At 38.4% G+C, this 19,792-nt stretch overlaps 1 protein-coding gene across 5 annotated transcripts in view; it reads right to left on the reverse strand.

Moving 5' to 3' along the window:
- Window positions 1-7,871, reverse strand: part of HECTD1 (HECT domain E3 ubiquitin protein ligase 1) — a 91,685-nt gene extending 83,814 nt beyond the window's left edge. Inside the window, exons 1-2 of one of the 5 annotated variants that reach the window (XM_047862926.1) lie at window positions 7,281-7,871; window positions 5,673-5,833 (exon numbers count right to left, since the gene is read on the reverse strand). In XM_047862926.1, coding sequence (XP_047718882.1) covers window positions 5,673-5,812 — 140 coding nt within the window. In that variant the 5' untranslated portion in view covers window positions 5,813-5,833; window positions 7,281-7,871. Of the gene's footprint in view, window positions 1-5,672; window positions 5,943-7,280 lie in introns of all 5 variants that reach the window. The other 4 variants (XM_047862924.1, XM_047862925.1, XM_047862927.1 and 1 more) reach the window with 4 other exon arrangements.
- Between the last annotated feature and the right edge of the window lie 11,921 nt (window positions 7,872-19,792).

The raw sequence follows: 19,792 nt of genomic DNA on the forward strand, positions 1-19,792 counted from the left end.
ATCTGTCCCTTATCACCCTCCATTCAGCTCTCATTAAGATCAATAATCTTAGGGGGTGCCTGCGTGGCTCAGTCGGTTAAGCATCCAACTTGATTTGATCTCAGCTCAGGTCATGATCTCTCAGTTCTTGAATTCAAGCCCCACGCTGGGCTCCGTGCTGGCACTGCGGAGCCCTCTTGGGATGCTGTCACTCCCTCTCTGCCCCTCCCCCACTCATGCCCATACTCTCTCAAAATAAACTTAAAGAAAAAAAAAAAGATCAATGCCCTTGAGAATGAGGCTAAAGGACACCTTTCAGTCTTCACCCTACTTGACCTCTCACCACAATTAAACACAATTGTCCTTTCTCTTTTTGAATCACTTTCCTCCTGTGTTGACATGTATACTAATGACGCAAAAGCAATGGTGGATGAAACTGCTGGTGCTTCAGCATGAATCAAGGCCAGGGGTACTAAACTGTACTAGTACTAATTGGATTCTTCACTGCCAAGCTCTAGCATGGGGGGGAGGGAGGAGCCAATTTCACTACAGAATAACCTTGATGAAGCAAAAATAATTATTTTACTGTAACTCAACCCTCGAATACCTATTTTTTTAATATCCTACATCAGAAAATGGAAGTAAGTGTAAAGCACTTCTGCATCCTGAAGAATGATGGTTGTGTCAAAGGAAAGCACTGTTATAGAGCTGAACTAGACACTTTTTTCATGCAACACCATGTTTACTTGAAAGAACTTCTGACAAACCATGATTATTCAGACTTGGATATCTGGCAAACATTTTCTTAAAACTTAACGAAGTAAATAAGCCTTCCACTTCAAGGAAAACAACTGACAGTATTTATCGCCAATGATAACATTAAAGCTCTCAAGCAAAAATGACAATTTTGGAAAACTTGTATCTGCCACCATGAACTGGACAGCTTCCCAATATTGAAACTTTTCTGATATCAGTATTCACATTAAACAAATGTGAGTTTGTGATACTGTAGAATGACATATGTTAACATTTGGAATATCTGTACAGCTCAGTAAATCAATGATCAGTGCACAATTGTACAAGCTTAAAAATGGGTACAGAGTATAAAAAGTTCACTGACATGATTCAGAATCCACATTGTAACTAACCCTTAAGAAACTATCACTTGTCCAGTTTTGTATGGTATCAAAGAATACCCATAATTATATTTAAAAAATCATTACAACATTCCTCCCTTTGCCAACTACATCTATGGAGGATTTTTTTTTCATACATTTCAATCAAAATACAATGCAATAGACTGAATGCAGAGGCAGATATGAGAATCCAGCCAAATCCAAACTCATGTTCTTAGCCCCTCAAAACTCTTCCAGTGTTCTCTCTCAATGAATGGCACCATCATCCATTATAACCTGAATATTCCAGATACCTCCTTTCTCACTCTCTCATATACAATCATTCGACAAGTTCTATTTTACCTCCTGAATCTATCTCAAATCTATCCACTTCTTTTTACTTCTGTTACTACAAACCTCTCTCTCTGGATAATAATCTACCAAGTCTACAAGCATTTGTTCTTTCTGTCCTCTCCACCTATCTACTTTGTTAGAGTAGTTAATGTTTTTGAAAGACAAACATAATCACATCAGTCACTCTTACAGTACTCCACAGTCTTCTACAGTACTTTTATCTCTTAAGATAAAACCAAAAGCTTTTCTTGTCATATATACAAGACTCCATCCCATCTAGCCTCTATCTTCTACAAAGCACTCTGCAACCTTTCCTTGTCCCAGTGACAGTAGTTTTCTCTAAGTTACTCAATCACATCATACTTAGCCACTTCAAATTCTTCACACAGCGCCTCTTCTTTGAACACCTTTCTACCTCACCTCTTCATAGTTTATCCCATAAACTTATTCATCCTTCATATCTCTAGGAAAAACCACTTCCTCAAAGAAGGCCACAGTGACCATTCCCACCCCTCCAGGTCATGTGTGTTCTACATACTGTCATAGCACCCTAACCTTTTCCTTCATCGCACTTATCACAATTTATAACCACAATTTTATTTCTATAATTACTTAATATCTGCCTTCCCTATTAGACTAGTAGGCACCATAAGAGCAGAGACTCTATCTGTTTTGGTCATCACCATATCTCTAACATCTGACATAAAGTAGGAAGACAATTTATAAGGTTAAACCCTTGTCACTGTTGTAGGTATTTTTTATTTTTTCCTGTAAATACACAACAGAAGGTTTTTACCACTGTATTCAACCACTTTGGAATCCAGACTCGAGAGTCTTCTTTGGGATCTCACCCAAAGAATACACTAGGAAAATCTTTAATAGTGGTTGCCTTTGAACTGATTAGTCAGAAACAGGAGAGCAAGAGACTTTGTACTCTGTATCCTTTTGTGCCCTCATAATTAACTAAGATGGTTATTTTTTAAAAAAGAGCCTTCTGGTACCTAAAAGTAGTACCCCTAATATTCCATTTTCTAGATCTTCTGGGGAAATCTTAGATTCCACCCTGAAAAGACAACTTTTCAATTATACTGTCTGAAAATATAGTAGGCAGGATCTACGAGAACCCAGGATGCACCTACTTATAATAGTATTACAATAATCATCCATTTTAATGTGAATGCAAAATCATTTGTAATTCATTTAATTCTTATTAAATTTGTAACATATTAAATTTAACTCACTAACCACAAATGAAAGCAAAAACTAACCCTGAACTTGTATTTTACTCTCTAGGGCATAACCTTATAAGTTCAGGCATTACTAAGAAACATCACAGTTTCACAGAAAATGTATATTCATTAACTTCCAAAAGACAGACAAAACTGGTACAAAAAATGGAGAGCCATGTAAAATCTAAATTAAAGAAAAAGACTTAACATCTGCCTTTTTTGACTAAACAGACATATAACTATTAATATCTGAACATATATTTACTCAATGTAACTAAGGACTCTTTGCTAGTATCTTATGAATTCAAGTTGGTATGGGAGATTTTCACCAATATTCAAAATATGCGTATCATCTTGTTTTTCCCTACCTTATTTGTTGACTGTTGCAAAGAATTTAAAAAGGCTCTCCAAAATCAATCACTTTTACAAAATAAAGTCCCAAAATGAAATTCAAAATTAGAAATTTAATATTAGTATGCAGCCCACTTTAACCAAAACACTTCTCACATACATTCTTTCATTTAATCCTCACAAAGAGCCTACAATAAAGAAGATAACTGCTATTTTATAGAGAAAGAAAGGCTCTCAAAAGCTAAATTACATGTAGCTGATCAAGAATCCAAGAATCTGAACTCAGATCTCTGATGCCACAGCCCATTCTTTCCACCTCACTATGGGCCTCTCTGGTTTAAATTTTCCTTATGACAAGAAAAATCTGACTAAAGAACAAAGAGAGCAAACTAAGTTTTGTTTCTTTTTTTAATTGTCACAAATGTAATCAAACATCCATTTTTAGGTAGACAAATGACTGTTATGCCACATGAAACAGGGATAACCATTCCAATTTGAAATAGTCTTGTATCTTTACTAAGTAAATAAAAAATATAAGTCACATCGACTTTAATTTCATCTTTCTTAAAATTACATTGTATCAAATATAAAAGTCTAGAAGGGAAAATGGAAAAAATAACAATTATGTTACGATGGCAGAATTTTATATAGGGATGAGTTTTATATTTTAAAAATGTCCTTAAAAATTGTTCTTATATGGTAGCACTTTTTTTAATGCCATTACAAATTACTATACATTAGTACCTAAGAGAAGATGCAAAACAACTGTTAATTTGACTAGCAAGTGTAACTTTTTTTTTTTTTTTAATTTTTTTGAACGTGTATTTTTGAGAGAGACAGTGTGAGCAGGGGAACCGGGCAAAGAGAGGGAGACAAAGAATCCAAAGCAGGTTCTAGACTCTGACCTGTCAGCACAGAGCGCGACGTGGGGCTCAAACTCACGAGCCCTGAGCCAAAGTTGGACATTTAACTGACTAAGCCACCCAGACACCCACAAGTATAACTTTTTAAAATACCAAAAGTGGGGCCCCTGGGCGGATCAGTCGGCTAAGTGTCCAACTCTTGATTTCAGCTCAGGTCATGATCTCATGGTTGTGGGATCCAGCCCTCTGTCAGGCTCCATGCTGAACATGGAGCCTGCTTGGGATTCTCTCTCCCACCCTCTCTCTCAAAATAAATAAACTTAAAAAAAAATTTTTTTTTTTTTAGGGGCACCAGGGTGGCTCAGTTGGCTAAGTGTCCAACTCTTAGTTTAGGCTCAGGTCATGATCTCACAGTTCATGAGTTCAAGCCCCACATCAGGCTCCACACTGTAAGTGCTTAGAATTCTCTCTCTCTCTCTCTCTCTCTCTCTCTCTGTCCCTCCCCAATTGTGCTGTCTCTGTCTCTCTCAAAATAAATAAAAAAGAAAAGAAAAAGAAAAATTAAAAACAAGAAAATTTTTTAATAAAATACCAAAAGTAATTCTCAAGTTAATAAAGACCTTCTAATGAAATCTATGAATATTCAAAATTCTACTTCACTTTGCTATGAATCCTGCTAAAACAAGTGTCAACAGGAGGGCTAAATTATTATAAAGTTCGTTAATAACAAAAACTAGTTGACATAAATTGGCCATTAACAAACTATGATTTTGAAACTTTGTTTATAAGGGTTTTTATCCTAATATTTTTATCATTTTAATCAGATTTACAACCAAAAGTTATTTTCATTTATTAATTCATCTTAATTATTCATTCAAAATTGAAAACAATTAAAAATACTTTGTCAATTTAGTAATAAGAGCCTTTATTGCCATCCAAAGAAATTAAAATAATTATACCAAGTTTTAAGTCAACATCTAAAACATTTTCTAATTTCTTCAAACTAGCATTAAAACAAATACAGAAACAACTGAGTTTTCATTTACTAACTACTGGAATTCAAAATTGTAATTAATTAATATAAGATAAACAATAAAAACCAAATGTGTTCAGCATTCAGAAGAATGGTTAATCTAACTGGGCAAGTATCACACGAGGGAAAAAACAACATTTATAGCCAATCTAGTAATGAATTCTCTTTTACATTTCTGCACTAATTCTACATTAAAACCTCTGAATAAAACTGTTTAAACTCTCTAAAATTTCAAAATCTGTTTCTACCATTCCAAAAATATGCTATAAGAGTAACATCCAATTTAAACCCTCCAAACTGAAATTTACAAAGCAATCATTTGCTTTAACAAAAGTACAATGTCATATAATACTAATGAAGAAAGGGGAGATTGGAAACTAAGTTCATTATCTTTTCTATTTCCTAGTTTATTTCAAGGTAATTTCTTGGTACAGAAATAGGTACCTTTAAAGAAGTATTTGTATTTTCTCAGTTCATAACGTATTTTGAAAATGAATCAAGTTACAATTAGTTTTCCCTAATTCCTATTCATTCAACAAACATATTTGTGTCATGACAATGATCATTACAGGAATTTCTTCACTTACTAATTTTTATTTCTCAGAAATAAAATGTAAAACTGCAGAAACTTCTAAAAAGTTAACTTTAAAACTCACTAGAGAAAATTCTATGCAAAGTGAAGTCAGCAAATGGTTGAAAACAGATGTCACCAGAGCAACTCCAAAAGATGATGAAGGGATGTACTTACGTTTCAAAACAACGATCCACGTTGTCAGACATCAAAAGCAGCATGCATAGCTGTTCAAGGGCTATTAGCTGCATGTCCCTTTCATCTCCCTGTCCCATCTGTAGCCATTCCAACAATGTATCAGGATCCACATCTGCCATGGTTTTTTAAAAGCCTCTTTGCTTAAATTAAAAAAGTAAAAGGAAAATTCCTTTAAATATCCAGGACAGACCAGCTTGGGTTAAAATTTTTTTTCTTTTATATCAGCTAGAACCAAATGTTCCTGGTGTCCTAGGAATTAGAAAAGACTCATAAGTATGTTTGGAGAAAGTACTTTAAAGCAGTTTTTCCACTTTCCTTATTCCTCAGGTTTAATGTTTATATATCATACTAAATAAAAACCAGTTTTGCACAAGAGTATAAGGGTAGGTAGTTTCTACTTAACTGGAAACCAGAGCTGTCTTTGTCAAACACAGTCAAACAAGCTTCAGATCCCACTAATGCTATCACCCAACGTCTGTGCCAAAAGGCAAAGAACACCTTCCTAAAGGTTCTTTTTTTTTTTTCCAGCAAACTTCTTCCCCCCTCCTCCACCCAAAACTGATCTTCAGATAAGGGTTAGATTCAGTATTTTGAGGAGACTCTAAACACTTTGATCCAATCCCCCTCTAAAATAAGTTTCTGCTTTAAGATTATCTCCAATTCCACAAATTCTGCTGACTTCCTAATTTACTTACTGCTTCTTAAGATGTCCACATACGAACAATAATTAGATACAAGATGTATCTATGAATAAAGGCTTGGTTAAGAGTTCTGGCAGTCCTGGCAACTATTCTTAAAAGTTTAAAAAAGAAATGCTAAAAGTAAATGCAATGGACTAACACCTTACGGATCAGAATACAAGCCAATCTACGGTCCTCTTTCCCCATCCCCACAGAATGGGACAGTTGGCTTAAAAACAAAACAAAACAAAAACAAAAACACGAAATAAGAGAAGCAGCCCCAAAAGGCAAGTCATTACAAAAGCCCGTAGGCGCCCTGACGGGACGACAGCTTTGGGTCCCACGTACGCCAGCTGCAGGTGTGTGAATCCAACCGCGGATCACGGTGGGCACCCAACGGCGGCGACCAACAGGAATGACCCAACACTCCGGGCCCAGCCGAGCCCCGCGCCGGGAGGCGCAGGCACCTGGCTCTGGTTTCTTGGCACCAAACCCCGCTAAGTTAGCTACCTGTGTCTAGGAGGGGGAAGTTCAGGAGGAGAAGCAGCAAGCCTCCAGTGCCCAGAGCAGGCCGCCGGGCCGAGCAGGGCGGCGGGTCTCTCGGGAGCTGCGCCCGGAACTCCAAGGCTCCGGGGGACGTCCCTGGCCGACCCGGCGGCGAACGCTTCTCAAGGGCAAGGGGGGCCCGCCGCGGGCTCCGGCTCCGGCAAGCCGGGCCCCGCCGCGGGCAGGGCCGAGGGACGGGAACAAAGGGGCTAAGCGGGTAAGCCCGCAGCAGCCCGGCCGACCTCAACTGGAGCTGGGGTCTCGCTCCCGGGACGCCGCCGGGCATCCCGGATCCCGGCCCCCAGGCTGGCCCTTCCGACCGCGTAAGGCACTCCCGCCTCCCTATCCTTTAAGCTCTTACCCGGGCTTGTCGTCCCAAACCGCTCCCGTCCAGCTCCAAGCAGGCCGCGGGCAGAGCCAGGCCCAGCCGCGGCCCTCGAGTTACCAGGAAGCCGCAGGCCGCGCAGGTCGAGCCGGGCAAGCGGCACAGGAAAAGCCGCGCCTCGTCCCTCCCCTTCCTCCGTGGGGACCTGGTGACAGGGAAGCGAGAGGTTCCCCCGACCGGCTGCAACCAGCGCACGTCCGGTCCCCGGCACGCGGCTCCTCAGGCCTGAAGCTCAGAGGCTTGCGCGGTGCTGCCGGCGGCGGGGGGAGGCCGCGTCCATCGCGATCCCGGAGGGGTAAGGGAGGAGGGTCGATCGAGAGCGGGGCGGGGAAGCTGCGGAGGGCAGCCGAGCTCGGCGGAGGCGGAGCAAATCGACTCTCCCGGCAGCGGCCCCGCAGGCCGCCACGTGGGGCGCTGCAGAGACCTGTCGGCCCGCGGCGCAGCAGCGCCAACCTGGGGCGCCGGGCGACCGGACGCGTGGCCGCCACTACCGGGACGGTCTGGCCCCGCGGGCCTCGGACTCCCTTATCAGGAGTCGCTTTTCGGTCCTATGCCTTGGCGCCTTTACGCTTCGCTGGCAATGCGAGCACGCTCCCAGCACCCCCGCACACTGGTGCACGCACGCTCAGCTTGTTTTGCACCGTGCCTACACACTTAGCGTGCTCCTGCTGTTAGGCCCCCACGCTGCACGTCATAGCGGTGGCCCAACCTGTCCTTGCCTAGTCTCCGGCCCGGCGGCCCGCACTCCGACGCGAGCTCCCCTCCTCCCCGCCCAGCAGCCCTACTCGCGCGCGGAAGTGCGTCGCAGGAGGAAAAGCACCCCCCCCCCCACCCGGTGTCCTGGGAGGCGAACCCCCTGCAGTTCACGAGAAAGAAAACCTTTCACCATAACCCTGAGAAGAAAATATTTTCAAGTATTATCTCCATCCCACTGATAAGAGAACTGAGCTGCAAAAAGCGTGAATTCAGGCTCAGTGGCGTCCCGGTAAGCAGCGCAGCTGAGAGTGTGCTTTTGACTGTCTTTTCTGTGGGTTGTGGTCTCAAGTACATCCGTGGTTATTCCTTTCAAACGTTTTGTTTTACACGCTCTGAAAATAAAATCCGCTTGCTTCTAAGACGTACTTGGAGATTTTTAGGATGTAGTTAATTGGAAATGTAAATATAGCTGTTTTTAATAAAGAAACGAACCCCTTGGTTTGTGAGATAAGCAAACCCATACCTCGGACACTCTCACTGTACTTTCCCCTTTTCATCTTTTAAACAAAAATGAATATTACATGATAGTATTTGTGTCCCTTTAAGCAACCTGCATATGCTTAGCCAGTATTTTGGAAATTACAGATTTTCACTTCAAACATATATAGGCACGTGTCCCACTGTCGCAGGTAATGATCCCTAGGTCTCCTGTTAACAGTTCAAATCAAGAGAAAAGGGTAGAGGATTCCATTATCTTGTCACAACTACAACACATACAGACAATTCTTTGGTAGCTATAAACACGATTTGGAGCTACCAGGAAAATCTTCAAGGAGGAAGTAGCATTCTTTCTGTACCTTGAAGAATGGGTGGAATATAGACAGTGCAAGGGAGGGGGAAGAAAACAAGCAAAGCCTGATATCTTCTGACAAAGGAAAGAGGGACAGTGCCCCGAGCAAAGAATCTGCATTAAACAACGAAGGGGAGAGAAGGTAGGGACTAAAGTTAAGTAGGGCCTCGAATGCCAGATGCAGAATTTAAGCTTAGGTGAGTAGCAAGTTTTGGATTAGAACACTGACTAGAAGAATTAGGTCTTAGAAAGATTGATAGAATGGCTTAAAAGGAGCTACCTAGATGAGAAAATTAGCTGGGAGGTTGCTGAAATCCTCCATAGGTGGAGGGAGAAAGGGCCTAGTTATTGGCAATAAGAATAAAGAGCTAGGGGCGCCTGGGTGGCTCAGTCGATTGAGCGTCTGATTTCGGCTCAGGTCATGATCTCACAGCTCGTGAGTCGAGTCCCACGTCGGGCTCTGTGCTGACAGTTCAGAGCCTGGAGCCTGCTTCTGCTTCTGTGTCTCCTTCTCTCTCTGCCCTAAACCACTCACAGTCTGTCTCTGTCAAAAATAAATAAACATTTAAAAAAAAATTTTTTTTTAAAGAATAAAGAGCTAAATCTAAAAAATATTTTTATTTTTTAAAAAGATAGAATTTAAATGATTGACTTCATTTCGTTGTTTTTTTTTTTTTTTAACCTGCAGAGAGAGCACTTGGAAGCTAGGAAAATGATTATGCTATTAACAGAAAATAGAAAAGTTACAAGAGGGGCACCTGGATGGCTCATTTGGTTAAGCATCAGACTCTTGGTTTGGGCTCAGATCATGATCTCACCAGTTAGTGAGTTTGAGCCCGGTATCCAGCTCTGCACTGACAATGCAGAGCTGCTTGGGATTCTCTCTCTCTGCCCCTTGAGCTCTCTCTCTTTCTCTCTTTCTCTCTCTCTCTTTCTCTCTTTCAATATAAAAAAATTAAAACTTAAAAAAAATGAAAAGTTGGAAGAGACTACTCTTTACTAAATTTTTTTAAAAGATTTTATTTTTTTTAAGTAATCTCTACACCCAATGTGGGGCTTGAACTTACAACCCAGAGGTCAAGAGTTGCATGCTCTACTTATTAAGCCAGCTAAGTGCCCCCACTTTACTGAAATTTTAAGGTGTATTTTCCTTTATTCCTTTACCATCTTTATTCGCACCATCTACTTCTACCCCAAAATGAATGACTGAGGTATGCTTTAAAGAAACCTTATCCAAAAAGTACTGTGACTTTTATTGTAATTATTATTTTAAATTCAAATGTGAACAAGAACATTAAAGTAAAAGAATAAAGCCCTGAAGAAAACAGAAGATATTGTGATGGCAACTGACCGTACTTGAATATATGTCCCAAGAAACCAAGATATGTTTACCTGGTAATATTTCACCTTGGTGTCAAAATATAAGAATAATGGCCACTGGGAATTGCTATGTGCCAGGCACAGTGAGTCACAGACCTCATCTTCAATAAACTATAAATCTAGGGGAGGGTAGATGTGAACACAGTTCCCTTGTCTGCCTCTGTGGTAGTGCTTATCACATAATATTGTCAAGTACACTGAGATCAAGGAGGTAATGGTATCTCAGAAGGCTTCATAAATGATGTGTGAACTAGATCTCAGATGTTGAGTTAGAGCTGGCCAGACATTAGGAAGACCATGTGGAGAGGCATAAAAGTGTGAAGAATGCTCCTCACCTTTTGGCATAGGCCCCACTTCTATGAAATATCTTCAGAATATACAGTTACTGGGATCCATTCACAGGTTCAAAAAGGAAATTCTCATCATTCAAATTTAAACTCTTATACCACCAACTGACATTACTATGAATTTATTTTTAAAATAAGTCTTATCTTATGAATAACACAGTTATATGCCATTACATATTTTACATATCAAAAGCATCATTAGATGTAAACATTTCAAACAGGCTACAAATAAGATATCTGGGCATTTCTTCAACTATTAACTGAAAATGGGAGTGTCCCTGGCTTCTCTCAACTTTTGAAAGGCTGCAACTATGCAGGAGTGTAGCCATTTTGAAACAGTAGAAAATTAAGTTTGGCTGGAACCTAGAATAAAGTTAGTGGCCAGAAGAGGACATTGAGGTTAATTGGAATTCATTTTCTAAAGGTCTTAAAACACCATGCTAAGGAGTCTGAAGTTTGTTCTTTGGGCAATGGGGAGCCCTTGAACATTTTAAACAAAGGAGTACTATGATATGATGCAGGTTTTAGGATTATTAGCCACCCTTAAGCTAAAATTGGTTTCCATAAGGGCACCTGGCTGATTCAGTCAGTAAAGCATGCGACTCTTAATCTCAGGGTCTTGAGTTCAAACCCCACTTTGGGCATATAGCTTACTTAAGAAAATTTTAAAAATTAAAAAACATAAAATTTATTTGTATAAAGGTTTACAGTTAGCAAAAGACTAAAAAATATTTACTCTTCCTATATTATTTTAATATATTTGAAAAATGACCTAACAGAATTAGCACAAGTATTTTCTTTATATTACAAACAAGAAAAAATTCAGAGAAATTAGGTGACTTGCTCAAGGTCTCACAACTAGTAAAGGACAGGTCTAGTTCTCAAACATAGGCCTTCAACTCTGACTCTTAAGAGTGTAAAGGAATATCAGGGCACCTGCGTGGCTCAGTCGGTTAAGCATCCGACTTTGGCTCAGGTCATGATCTCATACCTTCCCTCTACCTTCCCTCATACTGAAAAACAAAACAAAACAAAACAAAACAAAACAATGTAGCAGTCTGTGCCATCCCTGACTTGTTATCCAGATTCTTCTATAATATTTCCAGTGTTGGGAAATTATTTATGAGGCACTGCATTTTACTTTGATCTACCAGCTCCAATTATTAAAAGACTGTATGGTAAAAAAGGTTATACATTAGAGTTGGCCAAGCAGTGTGTGAAACCTAGTTCCCATTTTACTAGCTTGGTGAACTTGGTAAATTATTTAAGCCTTCCAGACCTCAGTTTCTTCATATATAAAATAGGATAGCCACAGCTACCTAATCAGATGGATATGAGAAGAATTGAAGAATGGGGCACCTAGGTGGCTCAGCTGGTTAAATGGCTCAGATCGTGTTATCAACGGTTCATGTGTTTGAGCCTTTCATCGGGCTCTCTACTCTCAGTGCCCATCCTGCTTCGGATCCTCTGTCTCCCCCTCTTTCTGCCCCTCCCCACATGCTCTCTCTCTCAAAAATAAATAAACATTTTTAAAAACTTTTTTTTAAAGAAATGAAGGAGGTTATATATGCAAAGAACCTAGGCCAGTAGTTCTGAACCTTAGCTGCACATTAGATTCACTTGGGGAACTTTTTTTTTAACTTTTTTTAAAAATACACTATTTTTTCAGATCCATTTTAAGCTCACAGCATAATTGAGCAGAAAGTACTGTTTCCATATACCTCCTACCTCTATACCCGCACAACCTTCCTATCAAAATCCCACTATCAAAATAATTATATTTATTACAATTAATGAATCTGCATTGCCACATCATTATCACTCAAAGTCCATGTTTTATGTTGGGATTCACTCGTGGTGTTGTACATTCTATAGGTTTTGACAATGAAATGCATCATGACACATTTTCATCATTATAGTATCATACAGAATAGTTTCACTGCCCTAAAAATCACCTGTGTTCCATCTATTCATCCCTCCCTCCTCAGTAGCCCTGGCAACCACAAATCTTTTTACTGTGTCTATAGTTTTGCCTTTTTCAGAACGTTGGAATAGTTGGAATCATATAGTATGTAGCCTTTTGGGATTGGCTTCTTTCACTTAGTAATATGCATTTTCCCTTAGTAATGTGCATTTAAGGTTCTTCCATGTCTTTTCATGGTTTAATAGCTCATTTCTTTTAGGACTGAGTAATATTCTGTTGTCTGAATGTACCATATTAATCTATCCACCCACTGAAGGACATCTTGGATGCTTCCAAATTTTGGCAATAGGAATAAAGCTGCTGTAAACATCCATGTGTAATTTTTTTTCATGTGCAGGCTTTTCTGTGGACATAAGCTTTCAACTCATTCGAGTAAATACCAAGGAGCGTGATTTCTAGATCATATGGTAAGAATATGTTTAGTTTTATTAAGTACCAAAGTGTCTTCCAAAGTAGCTGTACCATTTTTGCATTCCCATAAACAATAAATGAGAGTTCCTGTTTCTCCACATTCTCATCAGCATTTGGTATTATCATTGTTTTGGATGTTGCCCATTCTAATAGGTATATAGTGGTATCATATTGTTGGTTTATTTTGCAATTCCCAGAGTGCCTGGCTTGTTCAATTTGTAGAGTATGCAACTCTTGATCTCAGGGTCAAGAGTTAAAGCCCCACATGGGGCATGGAACCTACTTAAACAAACAAACAAACAACTAATAATAATAATTTGCAGTTCCCTAATGACATCATATTGGGCATCTTTTCATATACTTATTTGCCACATGCGTATCTTCTTTGGTGACGTGTCTGTTTGGATCTGTGGCCCATTTTCAAATTGGATTATTCATTTACTCATTGTTGAATTTTAAGAGTTCTTGGGGGCATCTGGCTGACTGAGTTGGTGGAGCATGCAACTCTTGATCTCAGGATTGTGGGTTCTAGCCCCATGTTGGCTATAAATATTACTTAAAAATAGAATCTTTACCAAAAAAAAATTAAATTAAATTAAATTAAATTAAATTAAATTAAATTAATAAAATAAAATGTCAGATACCCAGGCTATATCTCAGACCGCATCAGTCAGAATCTCTGAAGGTAAGGTCTAACCATCAGAACTTTTTAAAGTGTAGTAAGAGACTCTAGTGTGTAGCCAAGGCTTAGAGCCATTGGCCTAAGTCAATACAATAATAACAACATTTAAGTATAATTATAGTAATTCTTATTACTGTTACAGCTAGATTTTATTGGACACTTACCATGTTCTAACACTCTTCTAAATGTATTACAAGTATTACTTCATTATGGGTATTAACTACTTTGACCTACTATCTGTGTGACCTTGGTCTTTCTGAGCTTTATGTTAATGATCTGTAAAGACCAAGATGATGATAGGAAGTAACCCCTCATTGAATAATTATATTAAACAAGATGATGCATATAAAATGCATATCATGTGTTAAATACTCAAAAGTGCCAGCTACTAATATTATTGTATTACTTGTTCTGCTCTCTTATGTGGTATGCTAGGTTTGCTCCTTCTTTCATAAGATAGGTCATGAAACAATTGAAGACAACAGTCATGTTCCCATGTCCTCTCTTCTCCAGGCAAAGCAAGTCCAGTCCCTTTGACTGCTTTACCCTCCTTAGGTATGTTCCAGCTTCCCCATGTTCATTAACTGATTCCTAAGCCAAAAACAGTGCTTCACATGAGGAAAGACCAGAACAAAGGAGTGCAGTCTTTGTTGCATTGGGTTGGGAGGGTGGTAATCACATCCCTCTTCTGGCTCACACAGAGTTTGCAGTAAGCTAAAGTTGTAATGCCTTGCTCCCTCAACTTCCAAGGCAGCTTTCCTTCTTCACTCTTTTCAGTAGATATTTTTGACCTTACTATTTAGACTTATTAAAATCATTTTGCTCGTTCTGTCACAGTGCTGCCTTCTGTGGCAATCTTTTTGAATCCTGATCAAATATGACAATGTATCATCCATACCCCCCAGACTCTTTATTAGTAGTCAGTTAGGTAAAGGTGTTGGACAGAACATGGCCAAAACGAAGGCTCTGGCATATTATAAACCTTTCACCAGGGTTTATTGGTGAAATAAACCTTACTTATCCATTTACTTATTTATTTCTCCATTAAGTAACATCCTCTGGATATAGTTGTTTAGGCAACTATGACTTTGTCTTATGACTTTGCCTAACAACATAATCACCTGACCCACTTTTCTCCTTCTTGGCAGTAAGAATTTTAATATACTTTCATTTAAAAAGTGACAATATTGGGGCGCCTGGGTGTCTCAGTTAAGCGGCCAACTCTTGATTTCAGTTCAGGTCATGATCTCACAGTTGTGGGATTGAGCACCACATTGGGCTCAGTGCCAAGTGTGGAGCCTGCTTTGGATTCTCTCTCTCCCTCTCTCTCTCTCTGCTCATGCTGGCTCTCTCACAATTAATAAATAAACTTAAATAAAAATAAAAAGTGACAATATTGAGAAAATGAAAACCAAAATTGAATTTTGTAGTATAAGATGAACATATTTATATGTAAGAATTTAAAGGAAATCATTTCAAATACCTTTTTTAAATTAAAAAAAATTAATTAATTAATTAATTTTGAGAGAGAGGGAGCATGAACAGGAGAGAGGCAGAGAGAGAGAGAGAATCCCAAGCTGGCTCCACACATCAGCACAAATATGGGTCTCAAACCCAGGAACCATGATATCATGATCTGAGCCGAAACCAAGAGTCCAACACTTAACTGACTGACTCATCCAGGCACCCCATCAAATACCTTCTTGAAATTGACTTGCTTCTACTGTGGCCCCTGAATAATAACAGTTGAGGAAGTTGGATGAAGAATATATATAGGAACTCTTATTTTATTTGTAACTTTTTTTATGTTCAAACTTATTTCAAAATTAAAAGTTAAAAAACAAAACAATAAGATTAGCTTGAGCTGATGAATTCTTAGTAATGCTATCTACTAGGAATCACTCTTCTAAAGATTTCAAAAATGATGTATTTAAAAATAAATTATAGAATTTTGACAATTTGTTACAAGATTCACCATATCCAATATAAATTCCTTGGTTGTGAAGACAAAAAAACAAATTATAGTTGTAAAAGTTGTATGCTTTATGTTACTAGATAGCTTGTTCTTGCTCCAAAGCTAAAAAAAAACCCTTCTGTAATTTGCTATTTGTCAACATCCTGTATCCTTCATCTTGAGAAAAATTATTCTTTCCAATAAATAGTTTATTATTTTTCTTTAGCATACTTCGGTGTATAATAGTTACTTTACAGGTTTAGTTAGAGGAAAAGTAGGATCTGATTTCCAAAAATTCATTCAATAGAAAACTTTCAAGGACCTAACTTTTGTAAAGAATTATATTCTCTAATTATAGGTTTCAAAATGTGTATTAGCGGAAAACCTTATATAAGTTGTATACATTTGAAGTTTGTCCTTCTGGATATTTGCCATTAAGGGATTATTGTTAATCATTTTTATTTTATCTAGGATAATGGTATAATAGTATATTTTTGTAAAAAGAGTCCTTATCACTTAGCAAGGCATATGAAAACATTTAGAGATGAAATGATATGATAACTAGGATTTGCTTCAAAATAATTTGAGGGACACCTGGCTGGCTCAGTTGACAGAGCATCTAACTCTTTATCTTGGTCATAAGTTCGAGCCCCACCATGGGCATAGCGTTTACTTTTAAAAAATAAATAAATAAGAGACACCTGGGGAGCTCAGTTGGTTAAGAATCCAACTCTTGATTTCTGCTCAGGTCATGATCTCATGGTTCATGATTTCAAGCCCCACAATGGACTCCATGCTGAGAGTGTAGAGCCTCCTTGAGATTCTCTCTCTCTCCCTCTCTCTCTGCCCTTCCTGTGGTTCCTCTCTCAAAACAAGTAAAATAAACTTTTAAAAAATAAAAATAAATAAATGAAATAAATAAGTAAATAAATAAATAAATAAATAAATAAATAAATAAAATGAAATCTTAAAAAAAATAATTTGAGGGCATAGGGGGTAGAGTTAGATGAAACACATTTGGCCATACATTGAGGATAACTACTGAATCTGGATAATAGGTATACATCTCATTTTAGGTTCATCTCATTTTTTTTTATGTTTATTTATTGTTGAGAGAGAGAGAAAGAGACAGAGTGTGAGCAGGGGAGGGGCAGAGAGAGAGGGAGACACAGAATTTGAAGCAGGCCCAAGCTCTGAGCTGTCAGCACAGAGCCTGACACAGGGCCCGAACTCAGGAACCGTGAGATCATGACCTGAGCCAAAGTCAGATGCTTAACCGGCTGAGCCACCCAGACACCCAAAAAATGACAAATATTTTAAACTATAATAGCAAGTTACCAAATCACAAACACATTACAATCCCATTTTCTTGTATTTGTTTGTTTGTCCTTGGTAATCTTTTTTTTTTAATCTTTAATTTTAATTCCAGTATAGTTAACATACAGTGTTATATTTGTTTCGGGTGTACAGTATAGTGACTTAATTCTATACAATTCTCAGTGCTCTTTGTGATAAGTGTACTCTTTAATCCCCATCACCTATTTCACCCATCCCCACACCTACCTCCCCTCTGGTAACCATCTGTTTATTCTCTTTAGTTAAGAGTCTGTTTCTTGGTTTGTCTCTCTCTCTTTTTTTCATTTGCTTGTTTGTTTTGTTTCTTAAAATTCCACATATGAGGGAAATCATACAGTATTTGTCTTTCTCTGACTGACTTATTTCACTTAGGGTTATATTGTCTTGCTCTATCCATGTTCTTGCAAATGGCAAGATTTCATCCTTTTTTATGGCTAGGGAATATCCATTGAATATGTATACCACATCTTCTTTATCCAGCTATCATTGGACATTTGAGCTGCTGCCATAGTTTGGCTATTGTAAGTAATGCTACAATAAACATAGGGGTGCATATATTCTTTCATAGTGTTTTTGTATTCATTGGGTAACTACCCAATAGTACAATTACTGGATTGTAGCATAGTTGTATTTTTTTTTTTTTTTCAACGTTTATTTATTTTTGGGACAGAGAGAGACAGAGCATGAACGGGGGAGGGGCAGAGAGAGAGGGAGACACAGAATCGGAAACAGGCTCCAGGCTCTGAGCCATCAGCCCAGAGCCCGACGCGGGGCTCGAACTCATGGACCGCGAGATCGTGACCTGGCTGAAGTCGGACGCTTAACCGACTGCGCCACCCAGGCGCCCCGCATAGTTGTATTTTTAATGTTTTGAGGAACCTCCATACTGTTTTCCACAGTGGCTGCAGCAGTTTGCATTCCCACCAACAGTGCATGAGTGTTCCTTTTTCTCCACATTCTTGACAACACTTGTTGTTTCTTGTGTTGTTTTTTTAATGTTTATTCATTTCTTTTGAGAGAGAGAAAGAGCAAGAGTGTGTGTGTGCATGTAGGGGAGGGGTAGAGAGAGAGGGAGAGAGAGAATCCTAAGCAGGCCCCACGCTCAGTGCAAGATAGGGCTCAATCTGACGAATTGTGAAATCATGACCTGAGCTAAAATCAAGAGTTGGACACTTAACTGACTGAGCCACCCAGATACCACTGTTCCTTGTGTTTTTTATTTTAACTATCCTGACAGGTATGAGGTGATATCTCGTGGTAGTTTTGATTTGCATTCTCCTGATGACAAGTGATGTTGACCATCTTTTCATGTGTCAGTTGGCCATCTACATGTCTTTGCAAAATTGTTCATATTTTCTCTAAATTTTTTAATTATTTGTTTTTTTGGTGTTGGATTGTGTAAGTTCTTTATATATTTTGGATAGTAACCCTTTATTAGATATGTCATTTGCAAATTTATTCTTCCATTTAGTAGGTTGCATTTTGGTTTATTTAATTATTTCCTTTGCTGTGTAGAAGTTTTTATTTTGATGTAGTCCTGGTAGTTTATTTTTGGTTTTGTTTCCCTTGCCTCAGGAGACATAGCTACGAAAATGTTGCTGTGGTTGATGTCAAAGAAATTACTGCCTGTGTTCTCTTCTAGGATTTTTATGATTTCAGGTCTCACATTTACATCTCTAATCCATTTTGAGTTTATTTTTGTGTATGGTGTAAGAAAGTGGTTGAGTTTCATTCTTTTGCATGTAGTTGTACAGTTTTCCCAACATTATTTGTTGAAGACACTGCCTTTTCCCATTATATATTCTTGCCTCGTTTATCAAAGATTAAGTGACCATATAATCATGGGTTTGTTTCTGGGTTTTCTATCCTGTTCCATTGATTGGTGTGTCTACTTTTGTGCCAGTATCATACTATCTTGTTTACGATAGCTTTGTAGTATACCTTAAAATCTGGAATTTTGATACCTCCAGTTTTGGTGGGTTTTTTTCAAGATTGCTTTGACTATTTGGGGCCTTTTGTGGTGCCATACAAGTTTTAGGATTACTTGTTCTAGTTCTATGAAAAACATTGTTGGTATTTTGTAAGATCCCATTTTAAAACTCTATATATACTTTGAATAAACATTAAGGGAGAAGTTTAAAAGAATGTACCTCAAACTGTTAAGTGATTTCCTCTGAAAAGTGGATTCAAAGAAAGGTAATAAGGGAGAGCACTTTAATTTTTTTATATATCCCTTTTCAGTGTTTAAATTTTTTTTACAGTCACTTTTGCAATTAAAAAATTACTTTAGGGGCACCTGAGTGGCTCAGTCGGTTAAGTGTCCAACTTCTGCTCAGGTCATGATCTCGTGCAGTTCATGGGTTCGAGCCCCACGTCAGGCTCTGTGCTTACAGCTTAGAGCCTGGAGCCTGCTTTAGATTCTGTGTCTCTATCTCTCTCTGCCCCTCCCCCACTTGCACTCTGTATCTCTCACTCTCAAAAATAAACATTAAAAAATTTTTTTAATTAATGTAATGCATTAATAGTGGAAAATTTGGAAAATTTTTACAATAAAAAGAAAAAATAATCACCTACCACGTTGAGGTTATTATTAACATTTTGATAACATTTATGGCCTTTTTTTGTAGACATAAACATTTATAAAATCATACATATTACAGATTGTGATCATATTATCAAACACTATGAAGTTAATATGACATTACACAAGTCTTAAGCCTTTTTCTTGGACTTCTTACCAAAGTCCAAAATTCATCTTCCCATTACTATCCAAACTCATGTGTGAGTGAAAGAGTTTTTTATCCTTTTTATCAGGTAACTAAAGATGC

This window comes from Prionailurus viverrinus, chromosome B3 (assembly GCF_022837055.1).
Source record: "Prionailurus viverrinus isolate Anna chromosome B3, UM_Priviv_1.0, whole genome shotgun sequence".
Taxonomy (NCBI): Eukaryota; Metazoa; Chordata; class Mammalia; order Carnivora; family Felidae; genus Prionailurus; species Prionailurus viverrinus.